We start from the raw sequence: 19,660 nt of genomic DNA, 5'->3' as shown, positions 1-19,660 counted from the left end.
CCGCTTTCTTTCTTATATCTTGTAGTAACAAGAAAGGCTAAGACAGTACTAAATAGAGTAACTATAGGCAGGTAAGTTAAGGGGCGGGCTACTTGTAAGTAGTCGTTTAAGCTCTAACAAGACCTTTTGTAACGCGTAGTTATAGACGAATTTCTTAATAGTAGTAAAAAGAAGGATATTTGTACTATGTTTTAGGCGTAATTTCTACTACGCCGTAACTATTATAATGTTTCTATATTACCTCTCCTAGAATAGCTTTAATTTGTTAAACACTTCCCTAAGATCCTTATAGCTATAGGTTAGGTAGGCCTTTATAGTAGTATAGTAACCCTTTATTAGGCTAGTAATAGTAACTCTAAAGTTGTAGTACTAATTAACCTAATAGGCTACTAAGTTCTCTTTTTATATAAGCTATGTCGCCTTAATATAGCGTATAGCCTTAGTAAGGTATTTAGACCTTATTTCTACTAGTAATTTGTTATAGCTATCCTTTATAGTACTAGCTAGTAAAGAATTCTATAAATTTAAGAATGTGTTAAAGGTTAGGTATTACTTAACTCTACTATTAGTATACTTAATTAGCCTTAGAAAGAACTCCTTAGTTTTAGCTAATACGTTTATATTAACGTACTACTAGTAAAGGAGGTAATAGGTTTTAGGGAATCGTAATCTAAGGCATTAGATCAAAGCTAGTTCCTTATTAGTTACTATACAAGTTAGCTTGTAGATTATGTTGTTAACTATAACCTAGTAAAGTTAATTAATAGCCTAGTTATAATCCGGCTCCTTTTCTATAGATAAAAACGCTAGTCCTACTTACACTACTATGTTGTTACTTGTTATAGTATAGATATTTAGTAATAGTATATTAAATCTGTTAGTTTTGTATGTATAATTAAGTAGTAGAACATTAGGATTCTACTTCTATAGTACTAGAGAGGTTAGATAGATAAAAAACAGAGCCTATAACAGGCTAGATTTAGGGTAGTATTAAGCGTTATATCTGTTGTTTTAAAGCTCTTATAGTAACAGGTAGGTTAGTAGAGTAATTAAGTAATAAAGGGGTAATCCTACCTCTAAAAGCTACTATATTAAAGTCTTTTTACCTAGTACCTTAATCCTCTCTTTCTGTATAATATTAGAGACGTCTTTAGTAGAGAGTAACGCTCCTAAATCCTCTTGTTTAACGGCAGTAAGGATCTAAGAGGCAGATAGCCTAGATCTAGCTAGACTACCTACTAAGGCATAGGTACTAGTACTTAGAGAAGTAATTTAGTAGGTAGGATAGGTAGTAGGATCTACTAATCTTTTATAATTATATATAGCCTTAAGTACTATAAGACTCTAGTTCCCTAATATCTAATTAAGGCGTAGCTTAATAGCTATCTTACAGTCGTACTTCTTTAAGCTAGTAGAGTAACGCTATTTAGATAAGTAGGTATTAGGGTTTTTACCCTTAGGATTATACTTACTAGCGCGATTATAGCTAAACTTTAATCTACCTCCCTTATTATTACGCTAAAGGAAGGCGTACCTATTAGCCTTTACGTGTACCTAGATAGTAGTATACGTAACGTCTTTATTAGTATAAATAGCTTTTAGGAGAGTAAGGCTATAGTGTTAGTACGACATAGTGATGTAGGAGGTAGGAAGTAGGTAGTAGTAGTAAGTAGTAGGTAGTAGTGTTATAAATAGCTTTAATTTTTCGTGTATCGCGAATTATTTACTATTACTTAGGGGACTTACGTTACTATACAAATTACTATAGTAACGTAGGTACAATAGGTGTACGGAGTAAATCTCTCGCTTATTCCTGATTAGGAATAAGGCAGACGTTTAGCTAAGTCTAGCGGAGATTTAGCTATGGCCTTACCAAGATATCAACCTCCGCTTCACTTCTCATTCCACGAAGTTTTAGACCCATCAGTTAAGACCTCTCATCGAACGATTTATATTTCCAATTTATCTTCCTATCTCCCTATTATGTAGTTCCTATATATCTCAAAAAAAGCCCTCTCATCTAGTGCCTAACAAGGTTTCTAAAACCCCCATTGCAGCAACCACAAGCGCATCCACTCCATCCCAACCATCTCCAACTTCGCCGCCCCTTTACTATCACTTACCAGATTCCGGACTTCATAATTCGGCTTCATATCTTCCTGTGTATTCTTCGCACTCATACCTCTAAAGAAATCGAGCAGCTTGACAGCCGGGTTGCGATCTATGGCGAAGTTCTCCGTGGCGCTCTTTTCTAATTCGAGGACCCAGTCCTGCAGCGGGAGGGTGCGGGGGATCTTGAGGGGCTGTTGGATGGAGGGGAGGAGGGAGGACCAGGCCGTGAAGTTGCGGTTTACGAGGTTGTAGACGTGTGTCTGCGAAGACGCAGGTTTATGGAGGAGCGTATCTGTCAATTCGATCATGATGCTGGCGAGTCGGTCGACGGGAATCCAATCAATAGTTTCCATACTCCCCAGGGTGGAAGGGAGGACTTGCAGATGTTTGGAACTGGCGAGGATGCTGGGGAACCATTCATGCTTGTTCCAAGAACCGCTCTTGGACAGCGGGCCGGCTATCTGTCCAGTTCGGAAGATAGCCGTGGTGATTCCCGTCGCGTTGGTAAACTTCTCAACGAGAAGTTCACTGACATACTTCGATTCGCCGTATCCTAGATCCTCTGGTGCATCGAAATCCCGAATGATACTTTCAGGAACTGCAGATTTGGGATTCTTGGTTAGCCAGCCAAGGGCGGTTGATATGCTAGAGACGAAGATGAAGGGGGCGTGGTTCTTGGAAGAGAAGCTGAAGTCGAGGAAGTTGCGGACGCCACGGATCTGCGGCTCAAATGATTCGATCGTGAGATTGAAATCTACTTTCCACGCTGAGTGGATTATGACCGTGGCTTCATCCAGGAGGCGAGCGTATGTTTCTGCCCCGAGTCCGAAATCTGGCTGAGAGAAGTCTGCATGCAGAAACTCGACGCGACCATCTTCCCACGAGGCGTTCAGCCCTCGGGACAGACTCAGTTTCTTCTGTCGCTGCTGGCTATCGGCTGATCGGTTTAAGCAGAAGATCTTTGCAACTTGGGACTTTGGAAGGCTTTCTAGAGCTGCGAGTAGATAGCTGCCCAGAGATCCGGTTGTTCCTGTGAGAATGACACTCCAGGGCTTTGTGTGTGCAGCGCTCCCGTTCACCGAGCCGTTTGATGCTGGCTTGGAAGGTATATCTTTCGAGTACTTCAGCAGGATTTCTTCCATCCTTCTCTGTCGTTGAGAGCTCGTTGACGTTGGATCTTCCGCGTGAACCCCGTTTCGTTTCTCGACGAGAGCAATAAGAGCTTCGGCCATCTGGCCGATAGATGGTGCAGAGTATACTAATCGCGAGTCGATAGAACCCAAGTTCAAATCGGCTCCACAGGATGCCAGAGCGGCTCTTAACCTTTGTACAATGACTGTAACGCACAAAGAGTCCATACCCCTCTCAAACACATTATCCGAATCCTTCAAATCGGACAAATTCTTGATATCTTTCGTTTCCAGCGCTTGCAAGTACACTTCTCTTGTGAACGTCTTGATGGCACTTGCAGAGAGTGGGGTAACCAAGGTGAGGCCTTCAGTCAACAAGTCTGTTTCTTGGGAAGAGAACAGCTGGTCGAGCTCCTTTGAATAAGCTTTCACATTATTCTGTCTTTGCACTACTCCCTTCCCTGCTCTGATGAAGGGCTTTTCTCGTGTTGTAAACAAAATCAAGGATTTCGGTATTTTTGCAAATGCAGGAGCAACTTTGTTAGCTTCCTGCACATGAGTCCAAATCTCATTTAAAGCTTCTCGTTTCTCCTCGGGCGTAGTTGGTATGTAGCTATCTTCCATTTCAACGAGTACAGAAGGGCTGAATCGGTATTCGCCAACGACGAGAGCTGCTCGAATCTTAGGATGAGATGCGATTATATTCTCCAAGGGAATTGGATTGATCTTCTCTCCATTTGAGAGGACGATAATGTCATCAGCTCTTCCGAGGTACCGCCACCATCCAGGGGCAGATTGAGAATAGAGATCTCCGGTGCGGAACTCTTGCAGGTGTGGAAAAGTTTCAAAAATCCCGTGGTACTTGTTGGTCTTGCTATCGTTGACTATAACAAGCTCGAATACGCCATCAGATACCCCTTCAAAATTGTATCCGATGCCTGTGTAGAAGCGTATCGAGTCCCAATGCTCGCTGCCACCAGAAACGGAAAAGAAAATACCGTTTTCGGTGGTACCAAGAATGCTAAAGAGATGCGGTAGTGCTGGTGCAAGGACTTTGCCAATCTATAAAGACTCATCAGTTTCGTTCACGTCAAGTGGTTCGAGAAGCTTACGTTTGGTGGGAGAGGACCACCTCCATAGCCAACGTGCTTCAGCTTTGCAAGCGTCTGTATTCCTGCCGGATCTTTTGAGATTTCGCCCAGGATAGACGGAGGTGTAAGCAAGCCCGTAATTATATCGCTGCTCAAGAGCTTGACAATGTAGCCCCCTGATAGGGGGACATCTGGGTGTCCCAGAACGATAGTCGTCTCGTGGAAGATGGGATAGAAACTTAGAATAAGGCCAGCCGCCTATGTCGCCTTGTTAAAGCCAGATCAATGTACGCAATGCCTGGATACTTACATGGAAGCATGGAAGTAATGAAAGCATATTCTCATGTCTGAGGGATGACTCTTCCAACGAAGGCCCTTGGTCTGTAGGAAGCTCATTTCCAGCATCTGATTGCATAAACCACTTCATATTCCAAGAGATGGGCTTCGGGTTTCCTAGCGTGAAAGTCAGTAACTATCTGCAGACGCTCTATGAGAACATACCGGAAGTTCCTGAAGTATGGAGTGTGAGGAACCTTTCATCCGCGACCTCCTCGAAAGTCTTTTCAAATGCGTAATGAGGGACCACATCTTCGGCTAGCACTTCATCAAGAGTAGGGGCTTGAATCTTCCGAACATTTTCTGAAGCAGTGAAAAGTGCTTGCAGTCCCGTGGCCAAGGAGGAACATGACACAAGAGCTTTGCAATTGGTCCTCTGAAATAGAGATAGCTGAGCATCAACTGTGTTCCGCAAGGAACAGATCAGAATCTACGGATCCAATCAGCGCGAGCACGCTACGGAGAAAGAAGTTCGAAGACGAACCTTCCGACCTGTCTTCATGGTTGCCAGTATGAAGATGATATATCTCAGGTCGTTGGGTCCCAAGTACACAAAATGATCCTCCTCCTTACCCAAATCCTGGGATAGCTTCTCGTCGATCCACCACGCCACACGGTTGACCGCATTTGCAAGACGGGAGTAGCTAATTGTGTGGAAGCCATCCGCAGGATCGCTGGATCGAGGATACAGGGCATATGGCCTTTCATATCCAGATGCTGCTCTTGCATCAACTATATGCGGTGGCAATCTCCGCCCAAAAGTCGTAACATCAGGAGAGGGGGGCATGATTCAACTGGAAGGCTGACAAGTTGGAAATACAGAATTTGTGTTGGTGGGGAGTAATGAGAAAGAAGGCAACTGAGCTCGAGTCGAGGCAACTGCTGCAACTCCAGTAACAACTTACCTGCCATGATCCGACGGGAAAGGGGATTTATATTGTGGCTTCATGTTACCACTTTACAAGTTTACCCTTGTAATAACCGCGGAATCTCGGGCGCATTCCAATGTCGAAAGCCAGAAATCAGAGTTAAGGCCAGTAACAACGACAAGAAGATGCAGATCCTGCCCGGATTACTGTCGGCCCATGGGGTAGTAGTGGGGGAGGATTGTACTACTGTACTGTGGGGTTGCAGATCGTGGATAAGAACATGCACCCAAGTTACCCAAGGCCTAGCCTTAAAGCCGTTTTTCCAGAAGACAGCGAATTAAAGAGCTCAACCAAATGCCGCATGCGAGTCGATCAAACTATCCTGGTGTCATTTACCGCTGCCGGAACTCACGGCACGTTTATTCAAGCACATATTCGACCGGTATGTATTGTCTCGGAGCATCATTGCCAGCACACTTGATGCTTGAAATCATACTGCTCCAACCGCTGTTTGTGGGGTAGGACTTGGATTTGAAATGCATTAACGACGCAATGTTCAACATACGTTCTCTGAGAAGCCTGGGTAAGAACAAGAACAAGTATACGTTCCCCTTATCCGCGTTGACAAAGGAAGGGCAGCTATGGTGGTCATAACTGAAGACATCTTCATATCTTTGCCTACCCCGCAGTGGGGTACGTACTTGATCAGCTGACTCTTTACCTTAGTGGCACTACCTACCTAAAAACATCCAAACATGCATGATATGGATGACGAAGATGTTCAAGACTGATGCAAAACGGGAATAAAAGACGGATGCAAAATGGGAGACATACCCGGAAGAATCAATAGGTTGACTTCCCGGGTGGCCATGTGATGCATAACCATGTATACCGCACCACATATAACCTTCCCTGTCTCTCAATACTACCACGCCATCACGGGCCATGGCACCAATTGTTGCGGCACACCGAGGAGCATTTGCTCCTAAATGGACAACAGTCCTCGAGTGAGTGTTGCTGGTATGCCCTCGCCAGGAGGTGGTACCCACGCAGACAAACCCAGCTCGAGCTCCCCGCTCTAAACGAGTCTCTCCTCCCCGAGAAAACATCTGCAAGGGATACAATGGCCATCCGCAAGTAATCTTCCTCGCGCGAAGGTGTCTTGTGTAGCAACAGCCGTGCCCTTATCTGGGTTACTCAAAGAAACAGCTTCGACAGAAACCCAAGACAGAACACCAATATTACAAAACAACCGAGCTAGTGAACGCCGGAGAATAGCTGCTATTGATAAAATTCACATATGCAGGAGCAAATAAACCTGGCTTCTTCAAAAACCATGTTCTCATACGGGCACTTGCCCCGCAAAAGCTTGATCGCGAATGATTAAATATAAAGTAGGGAAGCTGCGCCAACCAGGACCGTGCTTAAGAAAGCTTATGAGTGTAAGCCGTGTAGATTCTAGATGGCAATCATGAGGCCATTGAAGGAAAATGGGTTTGGGAGTTTGAAGCATGAAGATCCCGATTGAATTGCAAATGCAAATGCAGTAGCAGCAACAGAAACAATTAACTAAAGCACGGAAAGCCATCCCTTCGAACACTTGTAGGGTTGTTTTCGCACGTTCTTTTTTCCTTCTTCATTTTTCGATCTTGCAATACAGAAACGAAAGATATAAGCTAGGATGGCGATAGAAGTGCTTTCTCCATGCCTTTCTTTCCACAGGCTGACTTGACTTTTCGCGATCTCCAGATGTTCCAGCTTATCCATCCCTAAAGCAAGTAAGAGATGATAGGTATCTGACCAGTCATTGCCCCCCATTATTTAACGCGCGCGCCCCCCGATAAAACCCCCCTCTGTTGGTCATCATAATAAGCCTGAAGAGAAATCCGTAAAATCGTCACACAAAACCGCAAACACCAAAATTTCAAATCATGAGTTCTCAGGCAACCAGGATAGAGTTATCAGATCTGAGATCTCGATCCTTTGTGGTCAAAAAATCCAAATGGAAGTTTCACAGCTCCATGAAAGAAGCAAAAGACAGCCAGCCAGCCAGCTCATGTTGCAGGCTCCCGCGCGTAAACCCCGAGTATGATTCTTTTGACCAATTATTACGAACCATCAATTTCGGTGCGCGGCTACGTAAGGTACCTATGGTACAATAAGCCCATCCATCCATCCATGTAAGTAAGCATCCGTTCTCGGACACCGAGCACAGGGGGAACACTTAGAATAGAATAAGTCAGCTTTCTTTCCTTCAGCCTGCGCACGGATTGTTGTTGCTTTTTTCCACGTTCTTTCTTTCTTGGCCAAGTTCCTTGGAGCTTACGAGGTTGGAGGTGGAACGAGGCAACGAGGCAACAGAGGGGCTGGTGACTAGGATAAGGAGTTGTCCAATCATGAGAATTCCTTGCATGGGTAGCTCATGCATATCGATTCGTTCTTACCGAGGAGCGAACTTGAATACCTTGTTGTATACCTAGGTAGGTAGGATCATCGGGGTTACGCTACATTCCTGTATTGACGACGAGAAAGAGGAATGTGCTTATTGCTTAACCAATACATATTTATGTACGTCATACAACATATCATCTCCTCCTGCGTTCCTTTGTGTGACGATTTTCTGTGTCAGTGTTTAGTGCAGGGGCGTTGAAAGAAAGACCAAGAGATCTTTGCCAGGTTCTCTTCGTTCACAATTCGCCATATTATCATTCCGACATGTGAAATTGATAAGAGGGCTGTGACTGAGCCTCCTTAGACTCATCTAATGACTCCTCGGACTTTTTTCAGAGAAAGGAGCCTCGGCTGAGGCGAAAGGAAGCGGCACAGGGGATAGATGTCAAGGTGTGATCGTGTGTCAATTATAGTAATGACGCAGGGGCTGGGACTACAAGCCCCCTGGGATCAAGGCAGATAATGTGTCAACGTCGTCTCGAAGGACTTCCCTTTCGAGCCGGAGGCACAAAGACGAGAAACCCCTGTACAGAGAGAGAAGGGGAAAAGGCAGAGGAGGGGCAGAGAGATGGACGTCTCTTGAAACGTAGGAGTGAGTAGAAAATAAAGCTGAAATCCCACATTTTGTTCCCAGCTCCATTAGGTCCCATGGAAGGCTTTCCACCGTTCCAAAAACCGGAAGTGTCCTTTCCCTGAGCACAGCCGTTTGAAGAAACTATTCTGGTCAAATTAGCAACAGTAAGCAGGACAATTCGTAGAGCAATGTAGCAATGTAGGAGTGAAGCTCGCAAGCAGCTCCAGGAATATCTGTATATATCCCAGGCTGCTTGTTTCACCCTCCTAGAGCACAGCGAGCTCCCCATCGTCATATATATAATACGATCGATGGTTCTCAATGCATGAGCCTTACTTCCGCATTTTGATATCAGTTCCTGGCAACTGAACATAGATATCGATAATTAGTACTTCAGCGTGTCGGACGCACAGTCATTAGTAAAGCTTCTTAAGCAGCATACCTTAGTTCGCGTCATTCCCCTCGGGCGCTTCCAATTGAGCGAAGCGCAGGCTTCATCTTCACCTTCACCAAATCCAAGACTGGTAAGTAAGTTTGACAGAGAACTTACGTATGAAGTCCGACTTCGATCTTCATTGACATGAATGAGGAGTGATGGCATTCCTTATCCACCGCAGCTCGTAGACAAGCGGGTAGTTAAGGATTGTCACACCGTAGAAAATCGATCCCAGATATACGCTCAACCCTTAATTTGAAGAGGAGTCTGTAAATGCATACATGATATCCGCAAATTTTTGATAAGGTCTCTGCGGCCCGGACACTGAGGCGACATATATAAGCAACAGCCGTGATCTCTATATACATCATATGACGACCACCGTTGAGAAATTGGCAGCTTCAACATCGCATTACGCCCCCCAGTGTGATCTTTTCATCCTACGCGCCCTTTCGCCACTAAGCCTGACACTTGACATCTGGCTATTGAGCTTCATCTTCGGCTTTAGGCTCGAATCACTTCTATGTGGAAGGAGCCGGGACTCGAGATTGAAAGTGGAGGGCATAGATGAATCGAAGTGGGGAGCCTTTGGGGGATGTTGATGGTGCACCGAGTAGTGGCGCATAGAAGTTTTTCACGTATGCATAAGTGTACTACTGTACATTATACCCCGTACAAAAACCTACAGAAACGAAAAAGGTTAGGTACGGTTGCTTTCCATATGATCCAAGTGTCCATGGCACCAGGGACATATACACTCACTGCCATCAATATCCAATTTGCCTGATTATCCGAGTCACCCATCTAGCATTCATAATGACCGAGAACATAGCTCATTCCCTGGAATCCAAAGGTGGCTCTATTGGAGATGTCGAAAATCGACGCGTCTGCCCATCGTAGTAAATCCACGACCCAGCACTAGCGAGGCGGCAAGCAAGCCAGAGAATACGCTCCTTACGTTCATCTGTCATCGAGGCGACTTCAAGATACTTCTCCTCATCATCAATCTTCTCGTTTGAGAACCATGACTCTGGATAATATCCGTCTGCCCACAGCAAACCTCGCAGAGCGAAGTCCTCTGGAAGTGGACGAACATCATCCTTTACAGGTAAGGGAAACTTAGTATCCTCAATACGGTGAAGTGTCGGATAAGTAGCAAGTAACGTATTTAGCATATCCGTCAAGAGCTGCCAGGGGAAGTTGGTTTCCAAATAGCGCACTGCCCGAGGATGGCGGGACATGAAATTCATGAAAACGAGCGTAACGTGAATAAAGGATAAGACATTCGGATCCCCTATTCTCCTAAGGATAATCTCCAAGGTCCCGTTAGTAAAACTCTCGGCATCTAGAAACGACTTCATTATCGGATCTCGGTCCGTTACTTCCGCCATTTCGATGTCAGATTCGCCAGTAGATCTATCTGCTATACTCTTCATCAATATGTTCTCCTCAGAGGCAAACCCGAGCATTGACACGATGTTAGAAATAGCGATGTAGTAACCCTGTTCCAGGAACTTGCGGGTGACCCTTCCAATGTGACTGTCGAGTAGATCAAGAAATTCTTTCACGATAGATCTAAATCTTTCGAGATTTCGATTCGTGAAGAGAATACCATGAGCTTTAACGAATGCTCTGTCTAGCGGAGGCAACCGATATCCTTGTACGTTATCCGAGTTTAGGACCGGGTCGAAGAGCGTCAAGATCGATTCCCGAGCTGATGTGAAAGGGACTACAACGCAGAGCGACTTGGAGTAGTAGAAGAGCTGTTGGAGGGCGTTGGGTCTTGCGAGAATAGCCAGATGATGATAGAGCCGGCCCGTCGTCGGTGCCTTGTCAGAGGCCTTTGAGTACCAGTGCCGCGCGACTCCCGTCCAGACCTCTCGATCCCGCACATCGTCGTCCTCAATTGCCATGCGATAGCGACCGAGGTCGCCAAGGCATTCAATCCAAGTATCTTCGAACGCAGGCACTGTCTCGTACAACAGAGCCATCATCGAGTATGCTAGATAAATGAATGCAAGCATGTGGTCTAACGAAGCCGGTAGACGATGTCTGAGCAATTCGAGGAAAGAATGAATGCCATGCCGCCACATTCGCGCAGGCATAGCATATTTCGATGCTAATCTACGTAAAGCCGGGCTTGCAGAAGGATGTTGAGAGGCGAGGAAGAAATCATGGTGTTCATGTAGCAGGGTTCGGTGGAGCGCGATGAGGGCTTGCCATTGCTCATTGTTCAGTTTGGTCTGTGCCGTTTGTGTCTTGGGATCAGCTTGTGCTAGAGCAGCCTGCTTGTTGTCGACTTCGATACACTTGGCCTCGACCATTACTAGCCCCGCGTAGATCCCCTTGACTTCAGCTACGAGTTGCTCTTGAGAAATTGATCGCGTTTCAGGTTGCAGCATAAGTTCATAGCCCTTCGGAGATGCTGGAGACAGAACTGTCACTGGCTTGCTGCCTAAGATTTGAAGGGTACCGGGTTTGTTGGTAACTGGGCCAGGACCTGGCATACTCGCTGGCCGTGGCATGTTTGTTGGTTTTCGGGCTTTTGGAATCGGGGCTGGGGCTCTTGATTTTGATGCGATATTGGAAGGAGAAGTGAACGACCTGGTCGGACGAGAATCCATCTCTGGAGTCCAAAGCTGCCTATTTTGGGCAGGCGGCCTCGAAAGATGAGGCTCTATAACTTGATGCGCTCTAGAACGAGGAGGGGATTCTGATTGTCGGCGAGGGGACCCAGAACCTGCTGAAACCCCATCGCCGACCGCTGCCCTCTTGCGCGGCTGGTCGCTTTGACCGTCGCCTGGGGCATCCTGCATAATTGTATCCTGCATCGCCGCATCCTCTCTTTCTCCGGGGGTAGAGACGTGTAGTAAGCCCTGTGACAAGGACGCAGAATGAGAAGGGCCGGGTGAAGCGAGCGGTCTCTTTGTCTGCACACTCGCGGATTCTGGTTGAGGGCTCGTCGTGTCATTATATGGAGGTTTCCTCAATTGAGAGGTATCCCTGGATCTGCCATATCTGGTGGTTAGTGATCATAATCAAGTCAAACAAAGGCAGGTGGGTCAAGACAGACCAGCCGCAGCCTTGCCCTTGCCCTTGCCCTTCCTTTGTCCCTATGAAATGGCAAGGCTCGGGGAGGGGGATGCGGGGGGTTCAGGTGAGCATGAGTGAAGGGGAGAAGGGGAAAAAAATGTCTGCTGACCCTTTCTGGAGTGAGGCGGCCTCGTACTCTTTTCGGGATATCCGCTTCTCCTCCTCCGTCCTCTCGCCCTGGAGTATCTTTTCTGGGTGGGCCGTAAGACCATGGTTGTAGAGCGCGTCGGCTGATTGCCAGGTCCTCCACTCCGAGCAGTAGACACAAGCATATGTTTGCGCGGTCTTGCTGTGATTGCGGCGCTGGAGCTGCACCCATCGATCGGTCAGGTCTCCGGGTGGGTTTCGTTGCATTGCTGGTGGGATCGCGGAGAGCGAGAAACGTATTTTTCAGTGAAGAACGTATTGGGCATGAAGGACATATGTATCAGGAAGCGGCAGCGAGCGTGGAGGATCATCGAAGAGCATAAACTGCCTGTAAGAATTGCAAGGAGCGGGAGATATATCTTTATACTGGGCGAACTCTTCTAGACCTATACGGGCCACCGAGACCGAGGGGTCCTCAAATACCTAAGGATGTCGAACCACGCTGGTTCGCACATTTGTGCCTGAGGCTCCAGCCAACTCTCTGACAGCCTCGAGCCTTTCTGACTTTCCTATCCTCCATACCTCATGGTAGGTAGATTTAGCACCTACGACAATCTTTGCTTTTGGCTTTCGTCGACTCTCAGGTGGCGCTTCTACGCTCAGATGGATGAAGTCTGCTCTGCTGTGCACTGCGATTTGTGTCCTCTTCTGCCTTTGTTACGAGACCAGACAGCGGTCCAACGATCGTTCTGTCTGATAAGCCTACCTATGCATAGCGGTGTGTGATTTGGGACCTGACTCTGGATCCTCAATAACCATGCGATTACCCTTCTTACCAGACGTCTTTCTTCTAGGCAGCTGTGGCCGAGCAATCGAAAGTTTATGGTCGAACTCGGCCAAGCATTATTATTACATTAGCATGGCCTTCTTCGCTGCCAGGGATATCGTCAGAGTTGATGATACTACCATTGGTATAACTTTGCTCTATCGCCTGTCTCGTATGTCAAGCATAGGTACGCAATCATCTCTTCAACATATCTTCTGTCACCCGCTCTGGCAGTGCCTTCGGATACACCCCCCTCCCAAGATTGTAATCATGAGCAATCGGCCTTTGACTCCAAGAGCCCGATTGGGACGCAAACCTTCATTCCCCAGGCTAGCAGCTGTACTCAGCTTAGGTCAAAGGCTCCGTTTACCATGTCAAACTGCATTTTCACGTTATCTCCACCTGTGGCACTTCTTCTAGGGCTATTATTATTCATTTATCATACTCTGAGTGTGGTTTGCGGCACGGCGCCGTGGATTCCGTAGCCTAGTTGCTTGCAAAAGCCGTATCTAGGGAGCCTGCAGTATTTTGCCATCGAGCATTGTGCTGATGCGGCTATCCGCAGCCTTTTCCTGCATTCTCACGAGGCTGTTTGATACGGGGTTTCGGTAGTGAAGCTTCTTCGCCTTGCCACCTCTGGAAGTCTCTGGGTTTATTGAGTCATCTGGCGGCTGAGGCACTAGAAGGAGCGAATCAATTGCAGAATGGCGGGACATCTTTCAGCCCTATACGGAGGTATGGGATTCATCGTTGCTTAGGTATGGATCAGCCTGGACGACACCGGACAGAGTCATCTCAGGCCACCAGTCACTTCCGGGTTCCTTTTTCTGCCTAGGATAGGAGAATACTATTGCCACGCTCTCGCCTTCTATCATATCATTAATTTTCTGATTACTATTCCTTGAAAAAGGGAAGAAAATCTGGCGATTTCTGCGTCTTGGTGTGGCGATTCTATCAGGTGACACTGGTCTTCGCTTGTTGCAGACTGTGGCTGAGTGCACCTCTGAGCTGGGTAGGTGTTGCCGATTCGTCGGTTTGGCAAGAGGCAAAAATATATACAGGTTTTCCCCTCTCATGTAAAGGGGGTGGGTTTTTCATTACCTGAAATTTTCAGCTGGACATCTTCTAGAATGTCCATATGTCGAGACACAGCGCAGCCACCTTACTATAGTATAACTCTATATCTTCAGGGGTTGCCATGCTAGTGGTCAATAGGTACGCGGTCTGTACACTCCGCGTTTTCTATATTCAGACGCATCCTTACACGCCCTACATGCTAATTCTCAATGAGATTGGGGGTAGACATGCTGCGCAGGGACGTCTGGACTGCTCTATGTCTTGGATCCTTCGTCCAAGTCGTCCCTAGGAGCGCAAGTTTTGTCGGACCAGGGTTGTCAGAAAGTCCCATAGTGGCCTGTATTTCAGCAACTATCTTTTCTCATTTTTGCTAGATCATTTGGCGATCATAGCCCTCCTATGGATTCTCTTCGGTGCCACGGAACTGCAAATGAGCTGCCATCTTAAGCACTTGTCTCGACATAGGAACTTTACTGGCCACGATCGCTTCCACACCTTCCCGAAAATTTGCCATTTGATCTCTGACTGTCTGGGGCGCCCAAATAACATCCTGTTAGGGAAGGAGGGAGGGACTACCTCAGATCCGGAGCCCTTGGCATCCTTGATAATACGAAACTTCATTGACACGCAGTTCGAGGCGATTGGACTGGTCTGGATTGACTTTGCAACCTGCTTTTCACCTCCTATGGACGTCTGCCTTGTGGTGGCAAGTTGCAACATAATCGTGAGCCCGTTCGGTGTCTAGGGTTGGAATGAGAAAGAGGTGACTGTACGGTATGTACCCGAGCCGGATGAGATGGTGGCTGTCAGGTAGGACCTGTGTCAGGCCGAGACCACGGAACATGACTAGGGATCTGGATGCCTCGTTGTCACGATTGGTATCTTGTGTTCGGTGTCAAAGACAGCTGAAGATCCAGATGGAACTTCGTTGAAGAGAGCGGTTAGGAAACCGGCCCATTCTGCAAACTGGCCATCAGTACCTATAGTAAGTGGCAAGAAAGCTTATTGCAGACTCAGCGCAGGTGACTCCTTTGGCGCACACATGGCGACCGACATCGAGTCAATTTCCTCCGCCTTCGACCGGGCTTGGAACCTGAAGCTGTGTTACTGTGTGCGTTAGTGCCATTGTCGAACACCATGAGGCAGCTGCTCCTGTGACCGGCGTTGCTCACCTCCAGGCTTTCTTTCCGTGCTGAGACAAATGAAAAATCCTTGTTTAGCATCCAGTATACTTCTCGATACTTCAATACAAAAGTGTCCCGGCCCAATCTGCAGGTACGCGTCCTGTATCCGATCCCTTCATTCAGGCAGCCGTGTGCGTCTCATAATACAAGATTCTGTTTACGTTGTTCGACTCGCTCATTGTTGTTCAGATGACACGTTCGCCTCACTTGTGGTCAGCAAGCTGTCAACCCCACACGAAAACATAAGGCTTAGAAGATCGCTTGATTGGATCCAGAATGGCGAGTTCGTGCATCATTCTCGCTACAGACTCTGTCCATGCGAGGTGATTTGTGACGCTATCACAGGCCGAGAAATCAGCGTCTGGGAACAGAATTGGCTATTTCCAAGTCATATTGGGCTCACAGCCTTCATAATCCTATAGATTGCGTGACTCGGATCTCGGGGGAGGGGGTTGGCCACCGCCTTATATCAGCCTGTAGGGCCGGCAGAGCATGATAGGGCATTCTCATACACAACATTAATGCAGAATCAATGTTCAGAGATAGGGAAAGATAACTGGCGGCAAATAGTGACGATGTCTAAACCAATCACTATGTATTTCGAATCATGCCATGAAAGCGCTTCGTCACAATACTGGGATGTTTGAGCAAATCAATTTGCTCCCAGTTGCTTATCTGCGACGTCGCATCGCGAGGCCGGACACTCAATTTGAAGGAAAGTTGATCTTCTCTTAATCATGGAACATTCCAAGAACTTTTCGGAATACCCAAAAATCAATATCCTCTCTGGAACGGCTGTTCAACAAAGGGAAAAGAAAATGAAATTTCGTGACCGCGACACCCTTTTGCGCTGGCTTGCACAGTCAAGTGACTCGGTCACCGCTAAAGGCTCGAGATGTCTCGAAGTTCTGAAGCGAAAGCAGGGTAGGTTTCAAAAGTAAAAAGGAAAGGTAAAAGGGGCCTCGCATCAACTTCCCGCTGAGAATCCGTAAACTTACGCTTGATATTCGTCGTTGATTCCGGAGCTCCGACTTCAATATGCCAATTAGAGGGATTGAGCCTTGCAGTTGGACGACGTCGGATCGTCGTATGTAATCACAATGCTTGTTGGCCCGGCGGCGAGAGATTTTCCGTTGATTTTCATGAGGGGGTCTGCTTGCTTATCGACATTCCTATCGCAGACCCCTCTTAAAGCTTTTTTTTTGTCTGTTACAAACTCTCTTACGTTTCTCCATCCTTCAATTAGGTTATCAAAATTCAGTCTTATCCCATTTATCCCATTCTTGAGCTCGCTCTCTCGCCTTCTACACCTTCCCGTTAAGCCCTTCTAGGATTAAGGTCTTCTTGATATTCGGCTGCAAACGTCGTAAAAACCACCGATCCTCTCCATCTTTGACCCATCGGGCCTATCTGGTCCCCTGTGCTTCTACAGTACATACCCCTCGTTATAAGCCTGTGCAGCGTACCTTACAGGCCTGCGGGAAAACCATTTCGGCATCCTCTTCCCTTATCGAAATATGAATCTGTCTCGTTCAGATAGGTCTCTGAGGATCTTTGCTGCGTCAAGATGCCGCCGTCATGGATACCATCCTGGGGCGGTTTTATGAGCCTCGAATCAATTCTGTGCCTGGTTCTTGGGGACGGGCAGCTGGCTTATCACTGCTTGGCCGCGACCGCTGGGTTGTGCGTCCCGAACCGTTTGAGACACTTCCATGGCATTGGTTTCAACAAAGAAGATATAAAGAAGTCAAGTGGCACGCGCGAAGAAGCTCGCAACTTACTCGCATTGAAAAGCTCGTCAGATAATTCAATTCCTGAAAGAGCCCTGAGTGAGGGTGAATCAGCAAGAAAGCGGGCTATCATGTCTTCCAAAATGGTGCTGCTGCTCCCATTTTTTCTGATGTTTGCTGCCTTGAGTTGGGCAAGCTCACAGACTTGTAGTGAGTGATCTTGAAGCTGTTCTCAGGGAATCTGGGCTGATCCAGCTGCAGTACAACCTTCGACTTTGCCAGATTTGCTAGATGTTACCGCAGAGGAACTGATCACTGGCCTGGAGAGCGGGACATTTTCAAGTGTCGACTTGACGAAGGTAAGTTGCTGTGGTAAATCTTACAGCTCATTGCTGATGGTCAGGATAGGCATATATCCTCCGGATACAAGAAGTCAATGATGTTCTCCATGCAGTGACAGAGATCAACCCAGATGCATTGTCCATTGCAGCTGCTCTCGATGCTGAGCGAGCCAACGGAACTATTCGTAGCCCCCTGCATGGAATCCCGATGTTGATCAAGAACAATATTGCGACAAAAGACAAGATGAACAACACAGCAGGATCCTACTCCTTGATAGGGGCTACCGTACCACGTGACGCTACCGTGGCTGCAAAGTTGCGAGCAGCTGGTGTCATCCTTCTTGGGAAAGCAAATCTGTCACAATGGGCCAATTACAGATCTTCGAATAGTGTGAGTACCGAGGATTACGTTCCTTTTTTCTGAATTACTTGTGAACACCGAAACCTACATGCTCTACAACATGCCATGTAGAAGACGTTTTTTCTGCTTCTCGTGGTACATTCTTTTACAACTCTTTTCCGCCTCAACTCTGCAATTACTGACATCTCGACCATCTAGTCCAATGGCTGGAGTGCATATGGTGGTCAGGTCACTGGAGCGTATTACCCAAACATGGACCCTAGTGGTAGCTCCTCAGGCAGTGCAGTTAGTAGCTCTATTGGATTGGCGCTTGCAACTCTGGGGACAGAGACAGACGGCAGCATCCTCAGCCCATCGAGTGTGAACAACCTCGTTGGCATAAAGCCCACCGTGGGTCTAACCTCCCGATCTCTGGTCATCCCAATTAGTGAACACCAGGACACTATTGGGCCTATGGCTCGAAGCGTCACTGATGCAGCTTACATCCTCTCAATCATCGCGGGGAAAGACGCGTCAGATAACTACACGTCTGCACAGCCTTGGGATACTCCACCCGATTACACACGCAGTTTAAACTTTTCCAGCCTTCGGGGAGCTCGGATTGGGATCCCGAGGAATGGGATAACTGCTTCCAACACTAGTCAACCAATATCGGACGCCTTTGAAGCTGCCATCCAGGTGATCAAGAATGCTGGGGCGACAGTCGTCGATAACACGAATTTTTCTGCATGGGATGCATATGTGGCTGACTCGAGCGCGTCTCTGGGCAGCGAGAGTATTGTCCTCGATGCCGACTTCGTCTCAAATCTTGCGCACTATCTCTCTCAGCTCACGTCCAACCCCAATGGCATAAAAAGCCTTGCCGATGAGGCCAACTTCACGCACGCATTCAAGCCGGAAGCCTACCCGTCACGGGACACTGCCATCTGGGACCAAGCGCTCTCTCTGGGCTATAACAACTCCGACGCTCGATTCTGGAAGGCGTATCAGAAGACGAGCTTTTTCGGAGGAGAAGGCGGTGTTCTAGGAGCCCTGCGAGCCCACAAGCTCGACGCTCTGATCCTCCCAACGGATTATTCCCCGGGCCTACCCGCTCTAGCGGGACTGCCCGTGGTGACGGTGCCCATGGGCTTCTATCCGAGTAACAGCACCGTCGTCAAATCCGAACACTGGGGTCTGGTGCAAGTCGGCCCAAATATCCCGTACGTCCCTCCCTTCCCTCCCCTTTCTTCACACAAATCTCTTGATTCTATACTTGGTTCTTTGAACTTAAGGGCTGTGGCTGTCTTGAGACTCAATACTGATATTTAATATCGATTCTAGATTCGGACTTTCTTTCCTGGGCCCGAAATGGTCGGAAGAGAAACTCATCGGCTTTGCGTATGCGTTTGAGCAACGCACGCATATCAGATCGAAGGTGCAGCCTTACATTGTGCCGAATATTCAGCTGGGCGATGTAGTTCAGCCTTGAGCGGACTAGATGTACTGTACATAAATACCATAGGTTTATGAAGTGTTATCATAATGATGCATTACAATTACAATTCCGGTCACTCACTCACTCAAGAGAGAGGGGGAAAGATAGATCCGACTACAACCGCAACTGCAAGTGCAAATGCAATAGCCCGCGCGCACTGTTGTACCATCCCATTTTTCCCTTTCCCTTTCCACTTCTCACCGCCCACACCACACCGCCCCCATTTATCTATCTCCCTTTCCCCAACTCCGTAGACGGACATCCGCATTACCTTACATCCTGCAAGTTTTATCACTATCTACCGAAAAAGCAATCCTCCAATCATCAGTTCGCGATTTAGATAGATCCAAGCCCCTCCTTTTATCACATACCACAGGAAAAGAAAAGAAAACAACAGTGTTCTCCTTACTTGGCTCCCATATGGGAGGGAACGGATAACGTCGGATTTCTCTTTTTTTTTTTTTTTTTTTTTTTTTTTTTAAAAC

At 47.2% G+C, this 19,660-nt stretch overlaps 3 protein-coding genes across 3 annotated transcripts; 1 reads left to right on the top strand and 2 right to left on the bottom strand.

Annotated features, from left to right (window-relative positions):
- Positions 1 to 2,039: 2,039 nt before the first annotated feature.
- M430DRAFT_15369 (hypothetical protein) lies at positions 2,040 to 5,456 on the bottom strand (the record flags this gene model as incomplete). Its single annotated transcript, XM_024863230.1, has 5 exons — positions 2,040 to 4,304; positions 4,355 to 4,591; positions 4,644 to 4,786; positions 4,835 to 5,099; positions 5,154 to 5,456. 5 exons carry the CDS (start codon positions 5,454 to 5,456, stop codon positions 2,040 to 2,042), a joined length of 3,213 nt encoding a protein of 1,070 aa, XP_024725661.1.
- Positions 5,457 to 9,832: 4,376 nt separating this feature from the next.
- Positions 9,833 to 12,446, bottom strand: M430DRAFT_15368 (hypothetical protein; the record flags this gene model as incomplete). Its single annotated transcript, XM_024863229.1, has 2 exons — positions 9,833 to 12,008; positions 12,202 to 12,446. The coding sequence occupies 2 exons, from the start codon at positions 12,444 to 12,446 to the stop codon at positions 9,833 to 9,835; spliced, it is 2,421 nt and encodes an 806-aa protein (XP_024725660.1).
- A 4,681-nt stretch (positions 12,447 to 17,127) lies between these two features.
- On the top strand, positions 17,128 to 19,169 carry M430DRAFT_24495 (hypothetical protein; the record flags this gene model as incomplete). Its single annotated transcript, XM_024865074.1, has 5 exons — positions 17,128 to 17,206; positions 17,258 to 17,355; positions 17,405 to 17,728; positions 17,897 to 18,900; positions 19,022 to 19,169. 5 exons carry the CDS (start codon positions 17,128 to 17,130, stop codon positions 19,167 to 19,169), a joined length of 1,653 nt encoding a protein of 550 aa, XP_024725659.1.
- Positions 19,170 to 19,660: the final 491 nt, after the last annotated feature.

Source organism: Amorphotheca resinae (genome assembly GCF_003019875.1).
Source record: "Amorphotheca resinae ATCC 22711 unplaced genomic scaffold M430scaffold_1, whole genome shotgun sequence".
Taxonomy (NCBI): Eukaryota; Fungi; Ascomycota; class Leotiomycetes; order Helotiales; family Amorphothecaceae; genus Amorphotheca; species Amorphotheca resinae.
This window is presented reverse-complemented; position numbering and strand designations above follow the sequence as displayed.